This window comes from Sinocyclocheilus grahami, unplaced genomic scaffold, assembly GCF_001515645.1.
Source record: "Sinocyclocheilus grahami isolate Dianchi unplaced genomic scaffold, SAMN03320097.WGS_v1.1 scaffold375.1, whole genome shotgun sequence".
Classification (NCBI taxonomy): domain Eukaryota; kingdom Metazoa; phylum Chordata; class Actinopteri; order Cypriniformes; family Cyprinidae; genus Sinocyclocheilus; species Sinocyclocheilus grahami.
In genome coordinates, this window is record NW_015505554.1 from 807,173 (window position 1) to 830,936 (window position 23,764).

The following is a 23,764-nucleotide window of genomic DNA, read 5'->3' on the forward strand; positions in this document are numbered from 1 at the left end:
ACACGACACTTAGTTGTCCCACCACACATAGGCTTCTACTCTACACAGATCTGTGTCAGTCTCTCTTCTCCCCGGCGTGCCAAAATGCCACAGACTGCAAACCCCATTGCCTATGGGGAAGATGTGAATACTTGGCTGAGAGGCATGACAGACAGCCTCACCCCCAAGACATTTGAACTGTTATTATTTTTAATAATAATCCTAATCCTGAGAAGATTCCTGACACAAGATTCAAGCCAGAACAACAACCACGAGGAGCTAGTCAAGATCATCAGCTCCCTAAGCTATGCCTTCACAACCCAGCTGAAACTGAGCATCAAGCACATCACCCACCTTCAAGAGGAGCTGACAAGTGCTCAATGCCGCATAGACAAACTTTAACTGAAAGTTCAAGATCAACACAAAGCACCCAACGAGAGGGAGCAGGAAACAATGGAACAAGTTATGAAACTCCAAGCAGCCCTGGCAGCAGCGCAGCTCGACCAGCAACATTCAAAGGCTGTCCAGAAAGACCTGGTAAACAGACTCCAGTATGCCGAACAGCTACTAGAGAAAGCCAAGAATCACATCAGAGACAAGAATGTTGAAATCAGTACCCTGAAAGACCACCTTGAAAGGTATAGAACTGAAATGGACAATCTGACCCAACAAATAGACGATACCAACGATGAGCTCTACATGGTCAGAAAAGAACTCAAAGATGCTTATGAGCCGAAACAAGAGCCAAGAAAAGAGAAGCATCTCTCAGCCTCACCACTGCTGAGCAGAGCAGAGTCCCATATCCAAGAACCGGCATATGACGAAAGGCGCGAAGGGCCACAACCCAAAACCTCACCTGCCTTCGCCACACAAGCCTTTCCTGCCAACGAAAGAATACCTCCCATCCAAGCAGACCTTGGAGCTGCACATGGGATGACCATCAAAGACCTCAACAAGCTGTCTAAAAACATCAGCAGTTTCAACCCAAACTCTGCAGAGGGCCACGACATCCAGGCCTACCTGCAAGATATCGAGTTTTATCTGGAAATGAGACCTCGTGTGACTGACAGAGACAGGTTATACCTCCTAAGAGCCACATCAAGTCCTGAGGTACGAAACTTCCTAGATCGACAGCCCAGTCAAACAAAGTCAAGCTACCAGCTACTTCGTGAGGTCCTTATTAAAGAGTTTACAGACCCTGAGTCTGAACTTGGACTGTTAACTGCTTTGGAGATCAAGCAAGGTCGACAAGAGGTTCCACAAGCTTACTACAACCGACTCCGACAAGCCTACTTTGGTGCACACAACGAACCTGACCTCGAAGAGGATGTGAACTTCAAAAGCCTCTTCCTAAGAAACCTGCACCCTGGAGTCAGCCACCATCTAGGCGTCATGGCCTGTCCACGCTCCATGACCATCCAACAGTTGCGTGACCTAACACAGAAGGCCTACAACAAGCAGAAGATGGCCTCAAAGAAAAGTAACAAAACATCCACACTCTTGAACTCTGTCACCAAAGAACACCAGAGTCCTCCATCAAGAGCATAGAGAACGTGACACCTATGTCCACGACAGCTTTCAGCCCAGCCGCTGTAAAAATCCATGGGAACAGCCACGCTTCTCAAGAAACCCAAAAGATAAGAACAACTGGAAACCTAACCAGACATCCAAAGGTAATCGCCTGACTCATCCAAGAGCAACTCGTATGGGTAAGCGACAACAAAACCCACCTCAGCACCACTCAGACATGCACAGTGCTGAGTACGCACAAGAACAAGACAGCTTGCCATCAGACGACATGGAACAAGTCATGAGACAAATGAAAGAGTTCCTTCAAGGAAAGCTGAACATGGATGACCACAAAGTTGAGTCATGCTCGCTGTGACCAGTGACAGAACGGAAAGCCGGTGATCACCTGGTACACCACATCAGAGATGACAAGCACCTGTTCAACAACCACCCAGAATGAGCAAGTTTCTCACGGCCAACTGTTGATGAAAACTCTGAGGTACCAAAGAACATCACCTCAGTCCCCCATCACTTGCTAACAAACTGTCAAATTAACTCCAACTCCAAGAACTACATTCATGTCTGTGCAACAGCAACCACCCAAGCACAGAAGGTCATAAAGTCTGCCACAACGAGAAGGCATCACAAGGGAAATGCAACATAGGAGACAAAGTTTGCATCCCAGCTTCACACAGCCATGCAAAGCTAGCTCTGACTGTCTGCTAAAGAACTTCCTGCCTTGCTGGACTGACCCCCATTAGATCATGGACACGCCCTCATCCAAGCCAAGGATGCAGAGAGCCCGTCTTCACTGACATACAAGAAAAGGGAGGAGACAACACAGACTGAAACAGATCTGACCACACATACACTACACCATTAACACACACACAACATTACCTACACCCAGAGGTAACCACATCTACTGATAACACATTCAACTAACATTTTCTTCCCACAAGTAGAATATCCAAATTTTAGCGTAACATAAAGTTACATATGCCCACCATGAAGAAATATGCAGCCATCCTCACAATAGGTAGAACACCTGACACTAAGTTAAGGTACATGACACACTAGCTGCACATGACATCCTAGCTCAAAAGTAGTTGTAAGCCATGCTAGGAAAACCCACAGCAGCGTTGTTTTTGTTTGTTCTTCTTTTACCTATCCTTTTCCTTCCCCTCTTTCCTTAGTAGGTGAAACACCTAGACACCCTGCAAGGGTCAAAGGTCTGATATTAGGATTGACTCACCACACCTAATATCCGCCAGTCATTCTAAACTGAATGGAAGCCAGAGAGCTCCATGCACTATAGGTCAATTCATTTCATTGCAAATGATGTTACTAGAAAATTAACGATAAACGTTTTAAATTAAGACAACCTAGAAGAACCAAACAAAGTTATCCGCAAAATTTGATTGACGAATCAACGTACAGAACCAAATTAGAACAATTTCCAGATTGAACTAAAACATATTGAATTTACTAAACTATTTGGACTAATTGAACTTTACCACCTGTACCTAAATAACCTGATGCCTGCACCAGTACAGTAACTGTCATGGAGGTGTCTTGTTGTTAGCTGTGTTTGTCTGCTTCTTCTGCCTTTGTTTCTCCAGCGCTCGCCAATGTCTTCAGCTCAACACATCGCCGATCGAAGGGGGGATGTGTAGGGTATCAGACCGAATCAGACAATGTAAGATTTGATAAAGAACAGTTGAAACATGAGGAGCCGAATTCCATAGAGGCCCAAGACACAGGATGTTCGTAAATCAGATCCTGGCGCCGAACCAACTAGCAGCTTTGAGTAGCTCACAGCATTTAAACAAAAGAACACTTATTGACAATTCCAAGGAGATTGTCAATTCTAGGGCAAGTAATCAAGATTAAATGGTCAAAGAGATGACAGCATGACCATCATGTGATGGTAACCACAATCACGAGCTCTGTGGATTGACCTCCCCCCCACCTCGACATTGCAGAGTTGATGTTATACGGCTCGTTCAATGAATCGCTGGCCGTCTCAGTGATCAGCCGTAAAACAGTGATTCTGTCCAAATTCCCTTTAAAATCTTAAATGATTCCCTTTGAGCTAAATTTACCTGTTTCCCTTACAGCCTGTTTCTAGCACTATTAGCATGTTGTTAACATATTACTAGCATGATTGGCATGTTGTTTGCATGATATAACACATTGATAGCATGTTTTAGCATGATATAGCTTATTGCTAGCATGATTTGCCACACTGATAGCATGTTTTAGCATGATTTAATACATTGCTAGCATGTTTTAGCACATTGATATCAAGAGTAGCATGTTGCTAGCATGAATTAGTACATTGATATTGTAGGAAACTTTTTCCTCGTCGAAGCAGAAACCAGGAGATGTTGGGATATCTTTCATACAGAAGTCACTCTTTATTGAGGACTCGCTGTGCGTCGCTGCAGTCATCCAAGTCTGACTATAGCTCAGCACAGTAGAGTTTATATACATTTTAAGGGGGCGGGATTCATTCAGTAGAAGTGGCGACAATCTAAACAAAGCATGCAAATGCAATACAGGAATCAGCCCGTTACCGGAATTTCTCCAGCCCTGATCTCATCAGCATAACAGTGTCATTTAAATGCATAGGTGCTAATCCAATCAGCATAACTACTCAAAGACTGGGGCAGAGGCACCAAGAGCCATTACAAACAAAAGGTGACTTTCTCAGTAATTTGGTTAATTTGACTAACAATAAGAGAAACCGGAACAGACAGGAACCTCTTGCTACACTTTAAGATAATCATTTGTCTGATGTAATTTACCTTAAATGCTAAATACAATGTACTTCACCTTAGTTTTTCATGTGATGCTATGTCAGAACATAGGATCAGCATATTTAAACAGATTCTTCAATTTGTAATCCCACAATATCATGTCTTAGGCTAGTTGGTAATAATAATAATAATAATTCATTACATTTATATAGCACTTTTCTGTTTTCCTAAGCACTCAAAGCGCTCTACATTGGGGTATCTCCTCGTCCACCACCAGTGTGCAGCATCCACCTGGATGATGCGACGGCAGCCATAGAACGCCCACCACACACCGTCTTATTGGTGGAAAGGAGACAGAGTGATGAAGCCAATCAGTAGATATGGGCCCTGGTGGTTTAATTAACACCTCTTCCTGCAGCAACCTAGATTTCCCAGGAGCTCTCCCATCCAGGTAGTGACCAGGCTCAACCCTGCTTAGCTTCAGTGGGCAACCAGTCTTGGGCTGCAGGGTGATATGGCTGCTGGCTGGTAGACTTGGCTTGTGAAATAGATTAGTGAGACTTGCATAATAGGACTAGCCCTGTTGAAAAAACCAGCATATGCTGGTTAGATATGTTTTGCCTATGTTTAGGTATGTTTTGAAGCATGGCTGCTGGTTTGAGCTGGTTTAAGCTGGTCCTGAGCAAGAGCTAGTTGCTTAGGACCAGCACATGGCCAGCTAAAGACCAGCTTAAACCAGCTCAAACCAGCAGCCATGCTTCAAAACATACCTAATCAGCATATGCTGGTTTTTTTCAACAGGGAGGTGTTATAATGCAAACTAATCCATTCAGATTGAGTCTCAAGGGATTCTGGGAGTTTAAATTTGAATTTTGACAGTTGAAGTTTTAATAGTATTTGCTCATTTGAACATTCCGTCAGTGTAAGTCTATGGGATTTTTATTATTTTATTTATTAGGAAATTTTAGTCTCATAAGAATTACTAGATGATAATCGTTTGTCAAGACAAACTTTGAAGTTGGCTCGAGAAATCCAGGCCAGAAAGATTTGAAGTAATTTTTTTAAGTAGTTTTAAAGCATAAAGTTTAAATGTTTTAAAGGCATTAAAAATTAATGCTTGTATGCACTTTCTAGTGATCATGACAGCAGTTAATTTAGTAGTTTTAAAAGCCAGATAGATAGATAGATAGATAGATAGATCTGCTAGCATGTTTCTGGAATGATTAGCATGCTAACATGCTAGCATGTTTCTGGCATGATTAGCATGATGTTAACATGTTGCTGAAAAACAGTCTGTCAGAGTTGCAGAGGTACTAAATTATGTTTCTGTGCAGTTGCTAAGGTATTCTGGGTGGTTGCTAGGGTGTTGCAATGCGGTTGCTAGGGTAACCGGAGCAGTTGCTAAGGTACTCGGAGTGGTTGCTATGCAGTTGCTATGGTAGCCAGGGTGGTTGCTAGGGTGTTGTTAAGTAGTTGCTAGGGTACCCGGGCAGTTGCTAAGGCGTTGCTATGTAGGGAAGTCGTGGCCTAATGGTTAGAGAGTTGGAGTCGTAACCCAAAGGTTGTGGGTTCGAGTCTCGTACCGGCAGGGATTGTGGGTGGGGGGAGTGAACTGCTATGCAGTTGCTAGGATACTTGGAATGGTTGTTAAGGTGTTGCTATGCGATTGCTCAATCACCACTTAATACCACATTATATTTCCCTTGTCGAAAAAGTATACAATTTCAGAACACCACAAAAGTCTTGACAAAATTACATAAAGCAGAGTTATGTTATCAATATTTTCACATTTGGAAGCAAAACCTTGTAAATGTCCACCCAATATTAAAGTCCAGATCTACCACAAATGTCTTTAATTCATCACACCATTGTAGATGTTAGGATGTTTTAAAAAATGACATCCAAGTTCATCCAACAAAGGTTAATCCACAGAAAGGTGGCAGTTCGTAAAAGAGTTCAGATACAATCCCAAATTGAAGAAAATAACTAATCAAAATCTTGAACCAGAAGAGATGTCCTCAACATCAAGTAGATACAAAAAACCATCTGAACAGAACAAAATAAACAATACAACATGAGGTTCAGCAAGTAAAATACATTTCCCACTTTAAAACCTCTGATAAGGATAAAAACAAACAAATTAACTCACATTGAGATGTAGAACATAAATGTTCCTCAACAAGGGTTTACCAAATGAAAGCATGGAAAAAGCACAACATTCCCAGCTAACAGGTATATTTTACTGTTCTACTTCTTCTAAGGAGTGAACGGCCATTGAACAAAAATGAGTATTACCGCCACCTACTGTATATCTTGCGCACATGGGTGATGAATCTGTACTGAAGAAATATATATATATATATATATATATATATATATATTGTAATGCCCCACCCACCCCAGAGGATCAGAGCCCAAGCTTCAGCTGGCGCTGCGTGTTCAGCTCCTCCAGCTTCCACATGGGCTCCTCAACCTCCGAGATGGGCAGAATCCTGTGGTCTAATCCTGTAAGCTCTAAAAATGTGAAAACCACCTTAAACATCTGACTATCACTCATACCCTTTCCCAGAAGGTCCATGACACTCACTGGTCTGTTCCTTATATAGCTAAAAAGACTGTTACGCTGATCTTCATATATACTACATTTAAAGAGCACATGCTCTACTGTTTCAAAAACATCACATTCATCACACATACCATTTTCATGCTTCCCCATTAATGCAAGTGTTGAATTTAGTCCTGTGTGACCCATCCTTACTTCTTCCTTTCTGTGTCTTCCATAAAACTGTTATTTTTTCCCTACTGATTTTACTATATTATAATACCACCTACCTGTGCTGCTATTTTCCCATCTTTGTTGCTATATTTTTATTATTTCCCTATTAATTACTGATTTTATCTCATTCCTTCCCTGAGGTACCTTAACATCCACCAAGTTTTTCTTTAAAGCTGCTTTTGCTAACTTATGCGCTGTTTCATTTCCTACTATCCCAATATGTGCCGGTACCCAACAAAAGTATACGATTATACCCTCTATTTTCAGTCTGTACAGTAATGTATACATTTCTACTAGCAGGTCTTCTCTATCAGTTTTTGTCGACATACCGATACCCCATTTAATGGCATGTTGGGACAGATTTCTTCATTCTCCAGACCACAATCCTTGACCCACTGTTCATACTTCCAACCAAAACTATTCCCTCCACTCTTTTTATATTCCCAACAATCATTTAAAATTGTGCGTGTACAATGATTCTTATTACTACCCTGTAATTGAACCCAATACATCATTGCAAGCTTTTCTCTTCTTAAGTCTAATGGCATCTCCCCCATTTCGACCCTGATGGCATCTAGAGGGGTTGACCTTATTGCTCCACAGCAGATTCTAAGTGCTCTAGACTGTATCGTGTCCAGTTTCTTTAATTCTGATTTTGCTGCAGCACCATACACTGCACACCCATAGTCTATACTAGACTGTATTAAGGCTTGATATACATGTAACAGTGCACTTTTCCTTGCTCGCCATTCATAGCTATTGACGTCATGCAATTTATTACTCCTTTGCATTTGTTTTCAATTTTCTTAATATGTCTCTTCCAAGTTAATTTTTCATCAAAGATTAATCCAAGATATTTGAACTCTGTCACTCTTTCTAACAATTGTTCATATAATTTCAGAATCATTTGTTCCATTTTCTTTTTCTTTGTAAAAACCATATATTGAGTCTTTGATACTGAAAACTTCAATCCCCAATCTACTAACCACCTTTCAACTTCATTTATTGATTCTTGTATTCCTTTAACTACATTTCCTAAATTCCTACCTCTTTTCCATACTGCACCATCATTTGCATATAATGCCTTCCCAATGCTTGGTTTAACTCTTTCAAATATATCATTAATCAGTTGGACTGATTACACTTCCTTGTGGAGTGGAGATCATACGATGCTAACATTTCTTCACCTATTCTTACCTGAACTGTACGCTCAAACAAAAAATCTAATATCCAATTATACATTCTCCCCCCATTCCGATTTTATTCAACTTAATTAACAGTCCCTCCCTCCATAAAGTGCCATATGCCTTTTCAATGTCAAAGAAAACAGCAACAAGAAATTATTTCATTATTAGAGCTTTTTTAACATCATTTTCAAATAATATCAGAGCATCCATTGTAGATCTCTTCTTCCTAAAACCACTCTGAGCTGATGATAATATTTATTTTTTCTCCAAAAAATAATTCAAGCTTCTTACTATAATTTTCTCCATTACCTTGCATAATGTAGATGTAAGAGCAATTGGCCTATAACTATTAGATTTTGATGCATCTTTACCTGGTTTCACTTTTCCAATCTTTGGGTAAGGTGCCTTCATTCCATTTATGATTATATAAATCCAATAATGCTTTAACGGCTACTTCTGGTAAATTTTTTTAAGATACTGTAACTGATCATGTCTCTCCCTGTCGTTGTATTCTTTGAATTGTTAATGGCTATTTTTAACTCAAAAGAATTAAAATCCTCATCCATATTACTATCAACTCTTTGTTTTTTCATACGAACATTCTCATATATTTTACTTAACTCTTTTTTACTTTTTAAGAACTTATTCAAGTTTTCAATACTATGAACTTTAGCAAAAGTTTTGGCTAAGATGTCTGTCTTTTCTTTATTTGTTCTGGCTATTTTCCCTTCCTCTTCAATTACAGGGATCTGTTTAAAATTATTAATACCATTCATTTTCCTAATCATTCTCCATACCACATGCATTCCAGTCTCTCTCCCAACTGTGTTACAGAATTCCTGCCAAGCCTTTCTTTTTGCACTTTTAATTACCCTTCTTGCAGCTGCCCTATTCTTCTGATATTCTACAACTGTATCTTGAGTTATTAACCTTTTTAAAATCTGGAATGCCTTATTCCTCTCTAATTGCCACTGTGCACTCTTCAGACCACCACGGTACACATTTCTTGATTTTCTTATTAACGATATAGATTGATTTGCTGCAGAAATGATTTATCCTACTACCTTATTATATTTCTCCTCAATATTCTCTTCCAACTTATTATTTTTGACATTTTCTTCACACAACACATACAATTCCTTCCATTTTGCCTGCTTAAATCTCCATCTTGCACACTGATTAAAGTTTTGCCTTTGGACTGCACTGTGAATCTCACAAACTACAGGCCAATGATCACTGCCCAAATTATCTTCATGTACACTCCAAGTACACTTACCGGCTAAGGCAGCTGATGTTATTGTGAGATCTAATCATGACATGCCACCTTTAATTATATACATTCTTGTTGGTTTCCCATCATTCAAACATACAAGCAAGTGCTCTTCTATAAATTCTTCTATAACTATCCCATTATTGTCTGTATTTTTACTACCCCATAAACCATTGCGTGCATTAAAATCCCCACATATAATAATTTTACTCCGTGTATCACCCATCACTTCTTCTAATACAGTATTACTTATTTCTTTGCATGGATTATAAAAACTTGTAATTCTAATTTCTTCATGTATTCCCATTACTTCTATACTTACACATTCTACATTATTACTTTTGTATATTCTCTTATTGTCACAACCGGGACAAAGAGGCAGACAGGCAGGATAACGTTAAGCAGAGAGTTTAATCACAGGAACGTAAGAGAGGCTTCCAACCAAAAAGAGTTCAACATAGGCAGTAAGGGAAGCAAAACACAGTCTTATCTGGGTCGGCACTCCGATCCTTCGGCCGAGAACTGAGGATTCCGAGGGGAACAGGCAGACTGGAAGACGAGGAACCAGGACAGAATAGCTTGCAACCTTGAGACCAGCCGATGAGTGAATGAGGTGAGTGAGTATTTGAGTGGTGTGGTAAGTGGGTGCAGGTGTCCGTGATCAGTAATCAGGTGATTGTGAGCGGGTGTAGGAGGCGGATTCGGCTGGTGAGGCAGGTGTTTCCGTGACATTACCCCCCACTTGAGATTGACGGCGAGGACGACCGTGGCCTCTGGGAGCGGGGCGGTCTGGATGAGCCTGGTGGAAGTCGTTGATGAGGAGAGAGGGGTCCAGTATGTCCTCTCGGTCCGCCCATGACCTCTCCTCAGGACCGTACCCCTCCCAGTCTATAAGGTATTGAAGCCGGCCGCCTCGCCGCCGGGATTCGAGGATCTCCCTGACTCGGTAGATGGCCTCGTCGGGGACAACCTTGGGCGGAGGGGGGAGTACCTGGTGTTCTGTGGAGGGAGGGAGAAGAGGATTAGTGAAGGGCTTTAGCAAGGACACATGAAAGGTGGGGGAGATCCGATAATGGGCAGGCAGGTGTAACCGGTACGTGACATTGTTGATGCGCCTTGCTATGGGGAAAGGACCTATGTACCGGGGACTCAGCTTCTTACTGGGCCGCCGGAGGCGGATGTCCCGGGTGGACAACCAGACTTGGTCCCTTGGCTCATACAGGGGATTGTCGGACCGACGAGTGTCTGCGTTGACCTGGTGGCTCTGGACGGCCTGCTGGAGATGGATATGTGCTGAGTCCCATACCCTCTCACTCTCACGGAACCAGTGATCTACCGCTGGGACTTCTGAGTGATCCTCGGTCAAAGGAAACAGGGGCGGCTGGTAACCGAGCACACATTGGAATGGGGGTGAGTCCGGTGGTTTCCTGGCGTAAGGAATTCTGGGCGTACTCGGCCCAGGGTAGGTACTGGCTCCAGCTGTCTTGGTGGTCATGACAGTAGGCCCGGAGATACCATCCGATCTCTTGGATCTTCCGCTCGGTCTGGCCATTGGTCTGTGGGTGGTATCCCGAGGACAAACTGACGGATGCTCCCAGGAGGCGGAAGAACCCTCGCCAGACTCTGGAGGTTAATTGCGGTCCTCGGTCCAAAACAATGTCCTCGGGGAGGCCGAAGTTCCTGAACACATGCTGGAAGAGAGCTTCGGTGGTTCCCAGGGCGGTAAGTAGTCCCCGCAGGGGAATGAGTTTGCAGGATTTAGAGAATCGGTCAACGACCACTAGGATGGTCGTGAATCCGTTGGAGGGAGGTAAGTCCGTGGCAAAGTCCACCCCCAGGTGGGACCAGGGACGGCTAGGGATGGGTAGCGGAACCAGTTTCCCCTCGGGCAGACGACGTGGCGTGGTGGTGATGGCACAGACCAAGCATCCCCTGACATACCGGGTGACATCCCGGGCCATGTGGGGCCACCAGTAGCGGCTCTGGAGGAGCGAGAGGGTTCGGCGGCTGCCTGGGTGCCCCGATCCTGGAGAGGTGTGAACTGAGTCCAGAAGGATGACACGCAGGGTGGATGGGACATAGCTCCTCCCTTCTGGGCCTCCCGGGCCTGCCTAGGGATCAGATGTTTGGCCTCTCAGAGGTATTGCAAGTTCTTATGGTCGGTGATGACCTCAAATGGGTGCTTGGCCCCCTCCAACCAGTGCCGCCACTCCTCCAGGGCGAGCTTGATGGCTAGTAGCTCCCGGTTTCCCACGTTGTAGTTTTGCTCCGCCGGGGATAACTTCCATGAGAAGTACGCGCATGGATGGAGCACGGGGGGTTCACCTTGCCACTGTGATAAGACGGCGCCCACTCCCAGGGTCGCGGCGTCTACCTCGACCAGGAAGTGGAGATTGGGGTCTGGGTGTGACAGGGCCGGGGCCGTACAGAAGGCGGCCTTGAGCTGGCTGAAAGCCTGGTGGGCCTCTGGGGTCCAAGTGGGGAGTGTGGCCTTCCGTTGGAGGAGAGAGGTAAGGGGCGCCACCATCTGGCTGAAGGGGGCGATGAAGCAGCGGTAGAAGTTTGCGAACCCCAAGAACCTCTGCATCTCCTTGATGGTACTGGGTTGGGGCCAGTTCTGAACGGCTTCCACCTTCCTCTGGTCCATTTGTACTCCGGCCGGGGTGACGATATATCCTAGGAAGTGAACCGTGGACTGATGGAACTCACTTCTCGGCCTTGAGGAACAGGTGGTGTTGGCGGAGGCGCTTGAGGATTTGGGTGACATGGTGACGTTGGGCTTCGAGCGTGGGTGAGTAAATGAGAATGTCGTCGATGTAGATGAGGACAAACCGGTTGACCATGTCTCGGAAGATCTCGTTCATGAAGTTTTGGAATATGGAAGACGAGTTGGAAAGCCCATATGGCATGACCCGGTATTTGTAGTGCCCGGTGGGCGTGACAAAGGCGGTCTTCCATTCGTCACCCCGGCGAATGCGGATGAGGTTGTATGCACTCCTGAAATCTAGCTTGCTGAACACAGAGGCTCCGCGGAGTTCCTCCAAGGCTGCCCGGGACCAGAGGAAGGGGATAGGCGAACTTAACAGTTTGGTCATTTAGGCCCTGGTAATCGATGCAGGGTCTTAGGCCCCCGTCCTTCTTGGCCACAAAGAAGAAGCTTGACGCTGCGGGTGAGGTGGATGGACGGATGAACCCCTGGTGTAAGGCTTCCTGCACGTTCTCCTCCATGGCGGCTCTCTCCGGGATCGACAGGGGATAGACACGTCCTTTGGGTAATTGGGCCCCAGGCAGCAGGTCAATGGCACAGTCCCATGGCCGGTGAGGTGGCAGGTGAGTGGCAGCGAGCTTGCCGAGCACGTCCTGGAACGCCTGATATTCGGGAGGAGGAGGAGTGATAGGCGCGGAATCCGGGCTTTCCACTGAGGTGGAACAGACTGGGAGATCCTTCCGGTCGGCGAGCGGTATAGGCAAATCCCGGAGACACATTTGTTTGCACTCCCCACTCCACGCGAGTATTTCTCCGGACCTCCAAGCGATGGTGGGCTGATGCCGGGCGAGCCAGGGGCGTCCCAGGACGATGTCCACGACGGCCTCTTCCAGCACCAGTAGAGAGATCCGTTCGGCGTGGAAACATCCGATCCGAAGAACGACCTCGGGCGTACGGTGCCGCACCAGCCCCTTGCCCAGCGGCTTTCTCTGGACAGTGGTAATCTGGTAGGTCGTGGAGTTTTTGCAGTGGGGAATTTGCAATCCGGCAAGACTGCGGGAGGAGATGAAGTTCCCAGACGCTCCGGAGTCCACGAGGATTTTGACTGGAAAGGATTGGTGGTGATAAATTAGAAGAGCATTTATATGAGGAATGCCTGACACGTCAGGAGTGATCTGGATAGTACTCAACGCTGGGCGTGGTGGACGAAGGGGGCAGGCGCGGAGCTGGTGCCCCTGGGATCCACAGTAGAGACATAGGCCATGGGTGAGTCTCCGAGATCGCTCTGAGGATGACAGGTGGTAGCTATCCGTGATCACGGGCTCCGGTGCTGGAATGGAGAGGCTGGGCGAGGCAGCGGGTATGGCTTCCATATGGCACACGGTTAGGTGCTGGGAGATGCGAACCGCCTTCTGGAGGAAACTGTCCAGGCCCACGGTGTCATCATAGATGGCCATCTGTTGGCGTAAGCCCGGGTTGAGGCCTCGGCGGAACACAGAGAGCAGGGCGGCCTCATTCCAGCCGCTGCTGGCGGCGAGTGTGCGGAAGCGCAGCACATAGTCGTGGATGGATAACTCGGCTTGCTGCAGTTGAAAGAGCTTGCACCATGACTTCCGTGGTCGATATCGTGGTCGACTGAATACCTCCCGGAAGTGTGTAACAAAGCCCTCCAGTGAGTGAATGCACGGGCTCTGGGCCGTCCACAAGGCCTCTGCCCAAACCTTGAGACCAGCCGATGAGTGAATGAGGTGAGTGAGTATTTGAGTGGTGTGGTAAGTGGGTGCAGGTGTCCGTGATCAGTAATCAGGTGATTGTGAGCGGGTGTAGGAGGCTGATTCAGCTGGTGAGGCAGGTGTTTCCGTGACACTTATATGCTCTGCCTTCTTTAATAAATTTTGCACACCCTCCACCAGTTTCTCTGTCTTTCCTCTCTACGACATATCCACTGATCTTAAAATCCAAGGAGCTAATTAACCATGTCTCCTGAATACACATGATGTCTGGTGCCTTTTCCATTTCTGTGATATGTTTTTTAAATTCTTGCCTATTTGCTATTAAGCTCATGGCATTCCAATGTAGTAGTAGGAAAGACATTATACAACTATGTATTATTACTCTGAGTCGTATCCAAAGCAGCAGTTCCTTCCTTTGCTTTCAAAATCCCATGGACCTCCTCCGCTGTAACTCCTGTTTACTTGAGAAATTTGTTAGCACATTCTACGATAATCTTTAACTTGTCCGATTTCCTTTCCACTTGTGCCATTTATCACCGCACAAATGAATGCCACAAAGTCAATTTTATTCATCATCGTATGTAGATCTGATTCATTCCTCTCAGGATTTACTCCTTTCTGTGTATAGGATTCCACCCTGATTCCTTGCACATTAGTTCTCTTTGTTTCAACTATACCTTTGGCTTTTACCTTATGGGTAGCTTCTGCATATGTTCAATTTTGCACTGTTTTTATTTTTTGTACTTCACAGGCTTCTTGTTGTACAGGACATCCTGCAAATGCTGCGCTATGTCCTCCCCCACAATTACAGTATTTAATCTCTACACCCTCCTCACACTTGCCATATTCATGTTCTCCCCCACATTTTGCACAACGCATTTTCCCTTTACAAAGATTTGCAGTATGTCCAATTCGTTGGCATTTGAAACATCTCAAAGGTGGAGGTATGAACTCTCGTACCAAGAAGCTTACAAATCCTAGCTTCACTCTTATCGGCAGAGTACTTCCTTCAAACTGAATCATTACGCTCATGCTTTCACATCTTTTATTGTCTTTCCACATCTGCAATCTTCTAGCAGAGATCACTGTGCCTCCACTCAGACTTCCTTTAATATCATCCATATTTACATTAAGTGGTACTCCTGAAATAACCCCTCGAACTTTATTGCCTATTTCTGTGCATGCTATCCTTCCTCCTGCCAGGGTTTTCATTTTCAGAATTTTATGCTTCTGTTTTTCATCCTTGCATTTAATCATTATTCTTCCATTGCTAAGACAAGATACAGCTTTCACTATCCCTATCTCTTTCTCGATTGCTTTTGATAGTTTAACAGGATGAGTTTGTTGTTCTGACTGCTTAGCAAAAGTAATTATCACTTTGATTTCTCTTTCTTCAACCTCTTTATCAGCTTCAATTCTCGTATGTCTTACTTTATTAATTTGCTCACAATCAGATCCATCACCCATGCTGGTCTTTTTTTCCCTTTTATTGTATCTTACTTCCTGAAAATCCATGTCTTGATCATTGTCGCCATCCGAAGTATCTGCCCACACCGACGCCATTCTCCGAAAAAACGTGATCTCCCCCCTCACCACCACCGTATATTTTACTCACACTTCCCCCTTCCTTTTACTCTCTGGCCTAGAGAAATATCCCTAATAATGACTAGCACCCTCTAAAGGCAGGGAGTAAAATTACAACTTACATTGAGCAGAGACGACAGGTAACATTTTACTGGAACTGTTACAAAGTTTCATATTTTAATTCACCAATGAAATCTGACAACAACTGTCTTATAAATGTTTTTTTTTTTGCTCAGATAGCATTAAAAAAAGCTTTTTTTCAGGCTAGACCAGCCAGTGTGCATGCACAGTCTTGAGCGCACGTCTCAGAACGCTGACTGTTTCTATAACAACCGAGACTTCTAACAGCAGCTGCAGTGACGCGCTGAGTTTACAAATTAGCGATTGGCTCTTTTATTCAGAAAGCGGAGCTTCATTCGATAGAGTGGCCATATTGAGCGGTGCTTTTTTCGCCATTCAAAACTATACGAGTGACACGTCTTGGGTATTCTATAGTCTTTGATTATAGATAGATAGATAGATAGATAGATAGATAGATAGATCTCAATCACTTGAGTCTCAAGTGATTCTGTGATTAGGTGCGTTCCAATTGACAGAGTCCCTACACAGTGTTCACTGCTTCCTACTCGCTAAGTACGGGATATTCATTGAAGTGGACTTCGCTGACAATAATCACTCATTTTGGAATGCCCTGGAACATCATCAAAGAAAGGCAACTATGGGATCACGCCGATTATGATATAGCATAAATTAATAATGTAATTTATTTTACTTTCAAATTTAAATACATATAACATATAAAATTTTGTGTCTAATAAATAAAGTCAAAATTGATATGTTTATTATACTTGTATGACTATTGCAGGTATAATTGACTATTAACAGGTTGTAATGGTTTCATCTTGTGCTTTCTTTCCCACGCGCAGCCTGATAGTAAACTCCTGAGGTAAATAAAGTATGACTTTAAAATAAAATAAAAAATGACAGAGCCTCAGCTGTTTTTCGCTGGTTTTACTTCGTTTTACCTATTCATACAAAACAATATGCAAATGTAACATTCATCGCTATAACCATTCGTAAATACTCTAGTTTGTATAATAATAACACAATTTATGAATATCAAACCCTTCTGTTGCAGAGCCTTTAAAAAACGGCTCTTTTCCATCGTTAGTTCTGACTGGTGAGGCGGTGTGCAATGACACTTGGAGAATTTTAGTCTCAGAAGAAGAAGAATAACTAAATATGTACATTTTATGAAGAATATGTGAGTGGTGCTTGCTGTTGCAAAACTCGGCTTTAGGCATGAAAAATAACCCTAATTGTGTTAGCATCATATTAACAACATGTAAATTGTGAACATTGTTAACATAAGAACATGATTAGGATTATGCTAGCAACATGCCAACATCATTAACATGTTGTTAAAATGAAATTTTGTTTAATAAGTACATTAGTAAACATTAGCAAGCATGTTATCTCACATTTCTAGCTGAATTTATATTAACTAATGATCAGTTAAGCATTATATAATGTTTGTTAATGATTTATTATTGAAAGTTATTATAAAGTGTTACCCGGTTAACATGTCATTATCATGTTTTAGCAAGATGCTAATATGTTTACCATAATGCTAATACAGTTAATGTGTCATTAGCGTGATGTTAGCACATAGGTATACGATCCTAGCATGGCATAGCATGTTTTTAGCATTTTTAGGATTTAACTAGGCAATGCTAACACAATATAGCATATTGTTAGCATGATGCCAGAACATTTTGGCTTGATTTAATCATGTTTCAGCAATTAACTACACTTTTTGCATGTTTTAACACTTAGCTAACCACTATTAACATGTAGCTATTTACTACTAGCATGTGTAACATGTTGGGAGTCCTATTTGCTAACATGAGTCAAAAGAACAAACCCTATGTCTATGATATTCTGATGCAAAGATATAGGTCTTGCTAAATAGTTGCTAGGGTACTCTGTTTGGTTGCTAGGGAGTGGCTTGATAGCTGCCAATGATAATACTCCAAAGGCTGCTTGCAACGATGAATGATATAAACCAACCCCCATTCCTTGCTACGAAGTGACGATGGTGATTCGTGATTGGCTGTTTGCTGCCCCGAGTCAAACAAATCCACCCCCATGTCTCTATGATACTGTGATCTAAAGATATCCATCTGGGCCTTTTATAATGGCAGTCAATAGGATTAGTAGCTAGGGTGCTCTAAATGGTTGCTAGGGCGTGGCTTGACATCCTGAGAGTCTGATTGGTTGCCTGAGTAAAATGAAGTTTTGTCCAGAAGAAGAAGAAGTATGCAAGAGAACAATAGTGATGCTTTGCCTTTGGCAAGCACCACTAATAAGAAGCTTAAATAGAATATCTGTAATTTGGCTTTTTCAAGCCAACTTAATTATGCAAGAGAACAATAGTGATGCTATGCCTTTGGCTGAACATGAAGCCTGCCAGAAGGCAGCTCTCCAGGAGCAAGGTTGGAAGACCCCTGGTGTAAATAATTATTATTTCCTTACCTGTCCAACCAAAAACGAGCAATCTCGGTGTTGTTACCCATGTTTCCCTTTCATAGGTTCACCTTCATGCAGTGTTTCTCTTGAGGGAGTTGCATGTAGGGAGTTGTGTAAAATCCAAAAGCTTGCTGTACGATCTCTTTCGATTTTCTTAGATTTCTGTCTACCACTCTGGACTCTGAGGAGCTCGGCAGCAGACTGAACGGTGTGTGCTTTTGATTTGGGCTTTGTGCTACCAAACATTTGTTATTCAACATGCTTATGACTGATTCTGCTTGTCAGCTTCCCCAAATGCCATTTCAGATGACAGCAGTTCAGCAGTGCATTTTAAAGAATGTGCCATGTTACATGACTACTTTGTACTCAAAATAATTGTAATGGTTGTACCCCTATATATATTGCTAAACTAAGTCATGTCCATTGTGTTCCTTGATGGTTCTCTCCCCTCTGCTGTAGGCCTTTGGAGCACAGATGTTGTGTCTCATTCACATGATGACCACCCCCCATTCCCCCCCAAGCTATAGATAGTCTGTCTGCAGAGTTCTACACTTCTGTGAATATTTCTATTATAATAAAGCTGTCTGCACTGCACAGTAAAACTCATATTTACAGTGCCTAGAGTTCAGAACTCAGTCAGTGAGCTTGTGCTGTAAATTCAGAGAACTGTTACCTTTGTTTCTTCATGTTCCTCATGCACCACCAAAGACGTAAAATAAAATCTGAGGTTCAGACTGCTTGAAACTGATTAATTAGGACAGGTTGATGTTACTGACACTGTCGTCTTATCAACTATTTGGAAGGCACCTAGTTTACTATGCATTTATGTGCTCAACAATTATGTATTTTGCAAAAAATACAAAATACAATTATGTACACTGAACAAAATTATAAACGCAACACTTTTGTTTTTGCCCCCATTTTTCATGAGCTGACTTTTTCTATGTATACAAAAGGCCTATTTCTCTCAAATATTGTTCACAAATCTGTCTAAATCTGTGTTAGTGAGTACTTCTCCTTTGCAGAGATAAATTGCACAAATATATAAAATATATTGCATATATTGCCAATTGCATGCTCCCTCAAAACTTGCGACATCTGTGGCATTGTGCTGTGTGATAAAACTGCACATTTTAGAGTGGCCTTTTATTGTGGCCAGCCTAAGCCACACCTGTGCAATAATCATGCTGTATAATCAGCATCTTGATATGCCACACCTGTGAGGTGGATGGATTATCTTGGCAAAGGAGAAGTGCTCACTAACACAGATTTAGACAGATTTGTGAACAATATTTGAGAGAAATAGGGCTTTTGTGTACATAGAAAAAGTCTTAGATCTTTGAGTTCAGCTCATGACAAATGGGGGTAAAAACAAAAGTGTTGCGTTTATAATTTTGTTCAGTGTATTTTGCAAAAAAAAAAATAGAAACCTTTAACACATCAAGATTTTCACTGTTTGTTATCTTTATTGTCAATGTTTTTTGTAGCCCTAGTCACTGCTCATTTGCATAAAATTAACTTTTTCTCACTTAATCACAGCATCGGGCATGCTCACGTCATGTCATTTATGTTGCCAGAAATTGCAACCTCTATTTGAAATTGAATGACTTCTAGTGGCTTTGTTGCTTCAGATTGTTTTCCATGTGAACAATCTTTAAAAGCCTAAATGTATATGTGTGTTTGCATGATATAGGAGAGTGTGCCTCCTGTCATGGCCTTCCATTTGGGTTCTCTGGGCTTTCTTACACCATTTAACTTCGACACATACCAATCTCAGGTCACCCAGGTTATAGAAGGTAAGTCATTACACTGTGAGAGGACATCTGATTTTTCACAGTTTATATTTGTAACACTTTCCTCATGTTCCAGGTTGTCAAAAGGGTCTGAAATATTGGACTATTCCATCTGGTTTATTTTATAAATCTTTACACCTCTGCAGCTGTATTGTGTTTGGAAGTATCAATTTATAAGAATGTTATTGCTCTTGGGTCACAGATAGTGAGGTAAAGGGCAGATATGTCTTTTCATGTAGTTGTATTTCAAAATCTAGCTAGTTGCCTACCTAGACAGTTGACACAAGGCAGCCCAAAGGCTATTTCAAAAAGTAGGCAGCAGCATTTTGCAGCTATTAACCTTGTATCCAGGATATTGAATTTGTGAAGAGAAATGTTAATTTATATAAAAAATATAATAAATTCAATGAAAATATATATATTTTTTATTCCTAATAATATGCCAGTACTTGTATTAAAGGGGTCATCGGATGCCCATTTTCCACAAGTTGATATGATTCTTTAGGGTCTTAATGAAAAGTCTAAAACATACTTTGGTTAAAATTTCTCAATGGTAGTGTAAAACAACGCCCTTTTTACCTTGCCAAAAACAGCTCTTTTCAGAGCAAGCCGTTTTCTTGCATGCCGCTTTAAATGCAAATGACCTCTGCTCACCCTACCCCTTCTGAGCCGCACTCTGAGAGACAGTAAACCTTAGCCGCATTCATCATGAAACTTGCTAACTAGCATGTTATAAGGAAAGGCGATTTGCAAAGATTCATAAAAAACCTTAAACTCACTTCTTCTGTAGGTGAGGCTGGATCATGAATGATTCGCATGAACATAAAAGCATTTAGGGAGATCAGGAGGGGCATTCCCTTCAGAAACAAATGTAATCCACTGCATCTTCAGCAGCTCAGAAGTCAGGAGTAAATGATGACTGCTATGTTCATTATTACATCCAACAACAAAACACCTCAATCGCTTAGGAGACATTCTTGTCTTCAACTGTTCCAGCATCGAAACAATGGCGGACTGATGACAGCTCACTCAGGGCGGGTCTAAGGTAAGACACCAGTCCAGTCTGTGCTGAAACGCTACTGCCAATCAACAATCGTGGGAGCGGCCTTCGTCCATGTGATGCCACACAGACAAGAAGCTGAGAACAGCTTGATTTGAGAAAGGGGTAATGATTTTAGTAAATAAAATTTAAAAAACACTGGGTGGATTTTTATCATTATAGGGTGGTTGTGTACACACATTACCAACACATAATTCAGTTCAAACAACTTGTAAAAGTGCATGTCACATCCGATGACCCCTTTAACTTTTCAGTTCATGTTTTCATGCAGTATATTTTTAATGGTTTGTAAAGAGTGTGTATGTAGAGATTTAATACAGTATTTATTGTTGTTTTTGTAGGAAATGCCGCGATAATTCTACGCAGTCGTCTAGAAGTGAAGATAGTGAAAGAAAATAAAGAGAAGGGATCTGTGGAGGAAATCAGTTTAGTCACTAATGGAGACAAAACTATGCAGTATCAAGTGAGTACCAGAGCCTTATTGCTCATTGTTGACTTTTTTTACAGTTTTTTTTGTTTTTGTTTTGTTTTGTTTTGTTTTGTTTTGTTTTTTCATTTCATTTTCGTTTCAGTAATCTCATTACTTGGATTACATATTGGATTTCAATAATGTGTTTAATTTTAATTGCCCTTTCGTTAGGCAGAAACATGAGCCATTTAGCAAACTATTTAAATTTAGTGGTGATACCACTCTCTTACTGTAAGTTTTGCAGAGCATTGGAAATGCACTGAATATTGAGGTAGATTTAAGGTTTACAACTTGGTTCACAAGTAAAGTCACAGATAATGTAATTGGGAAAGATGGTAAACAGTATAAACAGTATATATTTACTGCTTAATTGTAACATATTAGAGATGAGACAACTAAATGGATGCATTCTGTTGCTGCGACTAATATTTGCTAGAGTAATCATGCATTAAGCAAAAATATCAGTTTTTAAATCTATTGGTGGTGTTGTGCCGAAACTGTGAAATCTTTAATGATACACCAAAAGTTTTGTGTATACACAGCCTAATGTCCATTTTGGCATGCGCTTACAATTTGATGCACTAAATGAATTTAACTTAAATTCCATAACTTTTTGCCAGCATAGCCTCATGATGATCTGAGCCAATTTTGGTGAAAATCAGAGAAGCTGATTAGACGAGTTTCAAAAAGTAGGTTTTTCCAAAACTTCAAAATGGCAGAAATTGAAACTATTGTATGCATTTGACTGAGCATGAGCTCAGGAATTTTGTTTCCAAAGCATTGCAGAGATACAGCCTCAAATTTGGCATCATGCCATCCAATTTGTTAATGCTTTAAACAATAATGGTTATGATTACAAATAATAATCGTAAGAGCCATATTTCATATTTCAGAATTTATATTTTCACATTTTTATTATGTAAATTTGGTACAATAATTGTTCTTGTTAAGTCATTTACTGTCGAATATATTTATTTGGTTTATATTTGTTCTTAATGCACATGTTCAGTGACGTCGTTTTTTGTAGTTCACGCAAAAAGATATTGACGCACATGCACAAGTTCAGACGAACGGTGGGAGAACACAAGCTTTTGACCGTTTCATAATTGTATATGATATAGCATCAATTTGGCTTACAAGTACAGTATCTCTACAAATAAGTTGTTGAGAAGATATCGCTGAACAAGAGGATTATGCTGTATTTGAGAAATGTGATTCTTTATTGAATTGGAAGAATAAACCACTAAAAAGGAAACTATGGACTTCGAGTGATGAATACAAGCTAGGAAGATACGCGTCAAAACTTGTGGAATAACTAAAAGATATTCACATATCCCGTACATGTAAGTCAAAAGCTTTCTCCGTTGTTTAAACTAAGAGGAGTTATTGCAAGTGCGCACTTAACAATACGTTAGAGGAATACCATGCATGCGAAGTCAGAATGGCTTGTTTGTTGTGGACAAACAACGTCGTGCAGTATTGTGTTTAATGGAGTTATGAACGAAGGGAGATCGATCACCTTACTGCTTGCAAGAAGTGTTAATGAGCAACTTTGATCGTAAGTGAATTTGCACGCTTTGAAGTTTCATAAATGGTGGACAACAAAGACGACAAAGATGATGCGATTACGAGGTCTGAACGCAAGAGGGCGCTAACTGACAAATGTCTGGAAGAGAAGCTTCACAACAAGATAAACGCCAGAAAAGGCAAGTTGAGGCAATTGACTGCAAAATCAAACTAGATTGAACTGCCTATGGAGAATGTTTGCAACTTGAATGACGTTGAAAACAAGCAGTTTAAAATCTACAAACGGCTGTTTGAAGAATTTGTTGAAAGTAATGCATCAGTGTTGCTGTATTTAATAGATGAAGAGCATGATGCCGATCAGGATTTCTGGTTTCAGCCTAAATTAATATGCTGCAAAAAATTCATGGAAAAAGTGGAGTTGTGGATTGAGGAAACCAAGAAGTGCATTAAGATGTCTCAAATTTGTGACAATGAAGTCTCACCAATGGACAGTGTGTCAATGGTGTCGTCCAAGATGATCACTTCTAATAAGTCAGGAAGTGGAGCAACGTCTGTGTTAGTAATTAACAAAGGTCCCTTTTTAGTTTCTCTTTGCCACCTTGAAAACTTCTCAGTCCCTTAAAGTGTATACGGCCGGGAAGCAAGAAAACACACATCAAATGGTATTCTCAATACTTCAACTTTATTCATAGATACAAGGATATTATATAGGCATATGTCGAGGGGAGTTTCAACCCTTTAACCAATGAGGATATAGATGACATACATATAGGATTTTGGCCAAGAATATGTGTTATATAAAATGGCCACATGTACAGGAAAATATGGACATATTAGGAATAAACTTGGCGAAGGATGCTGAACTATATCCATAGTTCA

General features: G+C 41.8%; 1 protein-coding gene across 1 annotated transcript in view; it reads left to right on the plus strand.

The window, feature by feature from the left end:
* The window catches only part of LOC107549573 (NAD kinase-like), a 161,064-nt gene that overhangs the window by 43,816 nt on the left and 93,484 nt on the right, over window positions 1-23,764 (plus strand). The window contains exons 7-8 of the mRNA XM_016230718.1: window positions 19,730-19,832; window positions 21,231-21,352. Coding sequence (XP_016086204.1) covers window positions 19,730-19,832; window positions 21,231-21,352 — 225 coding nt within the window. The remainder of the gene's footprint in view (window positions 1-19,729; window positions 19,833-21,230; window positions 21,353-23,764) is intronic.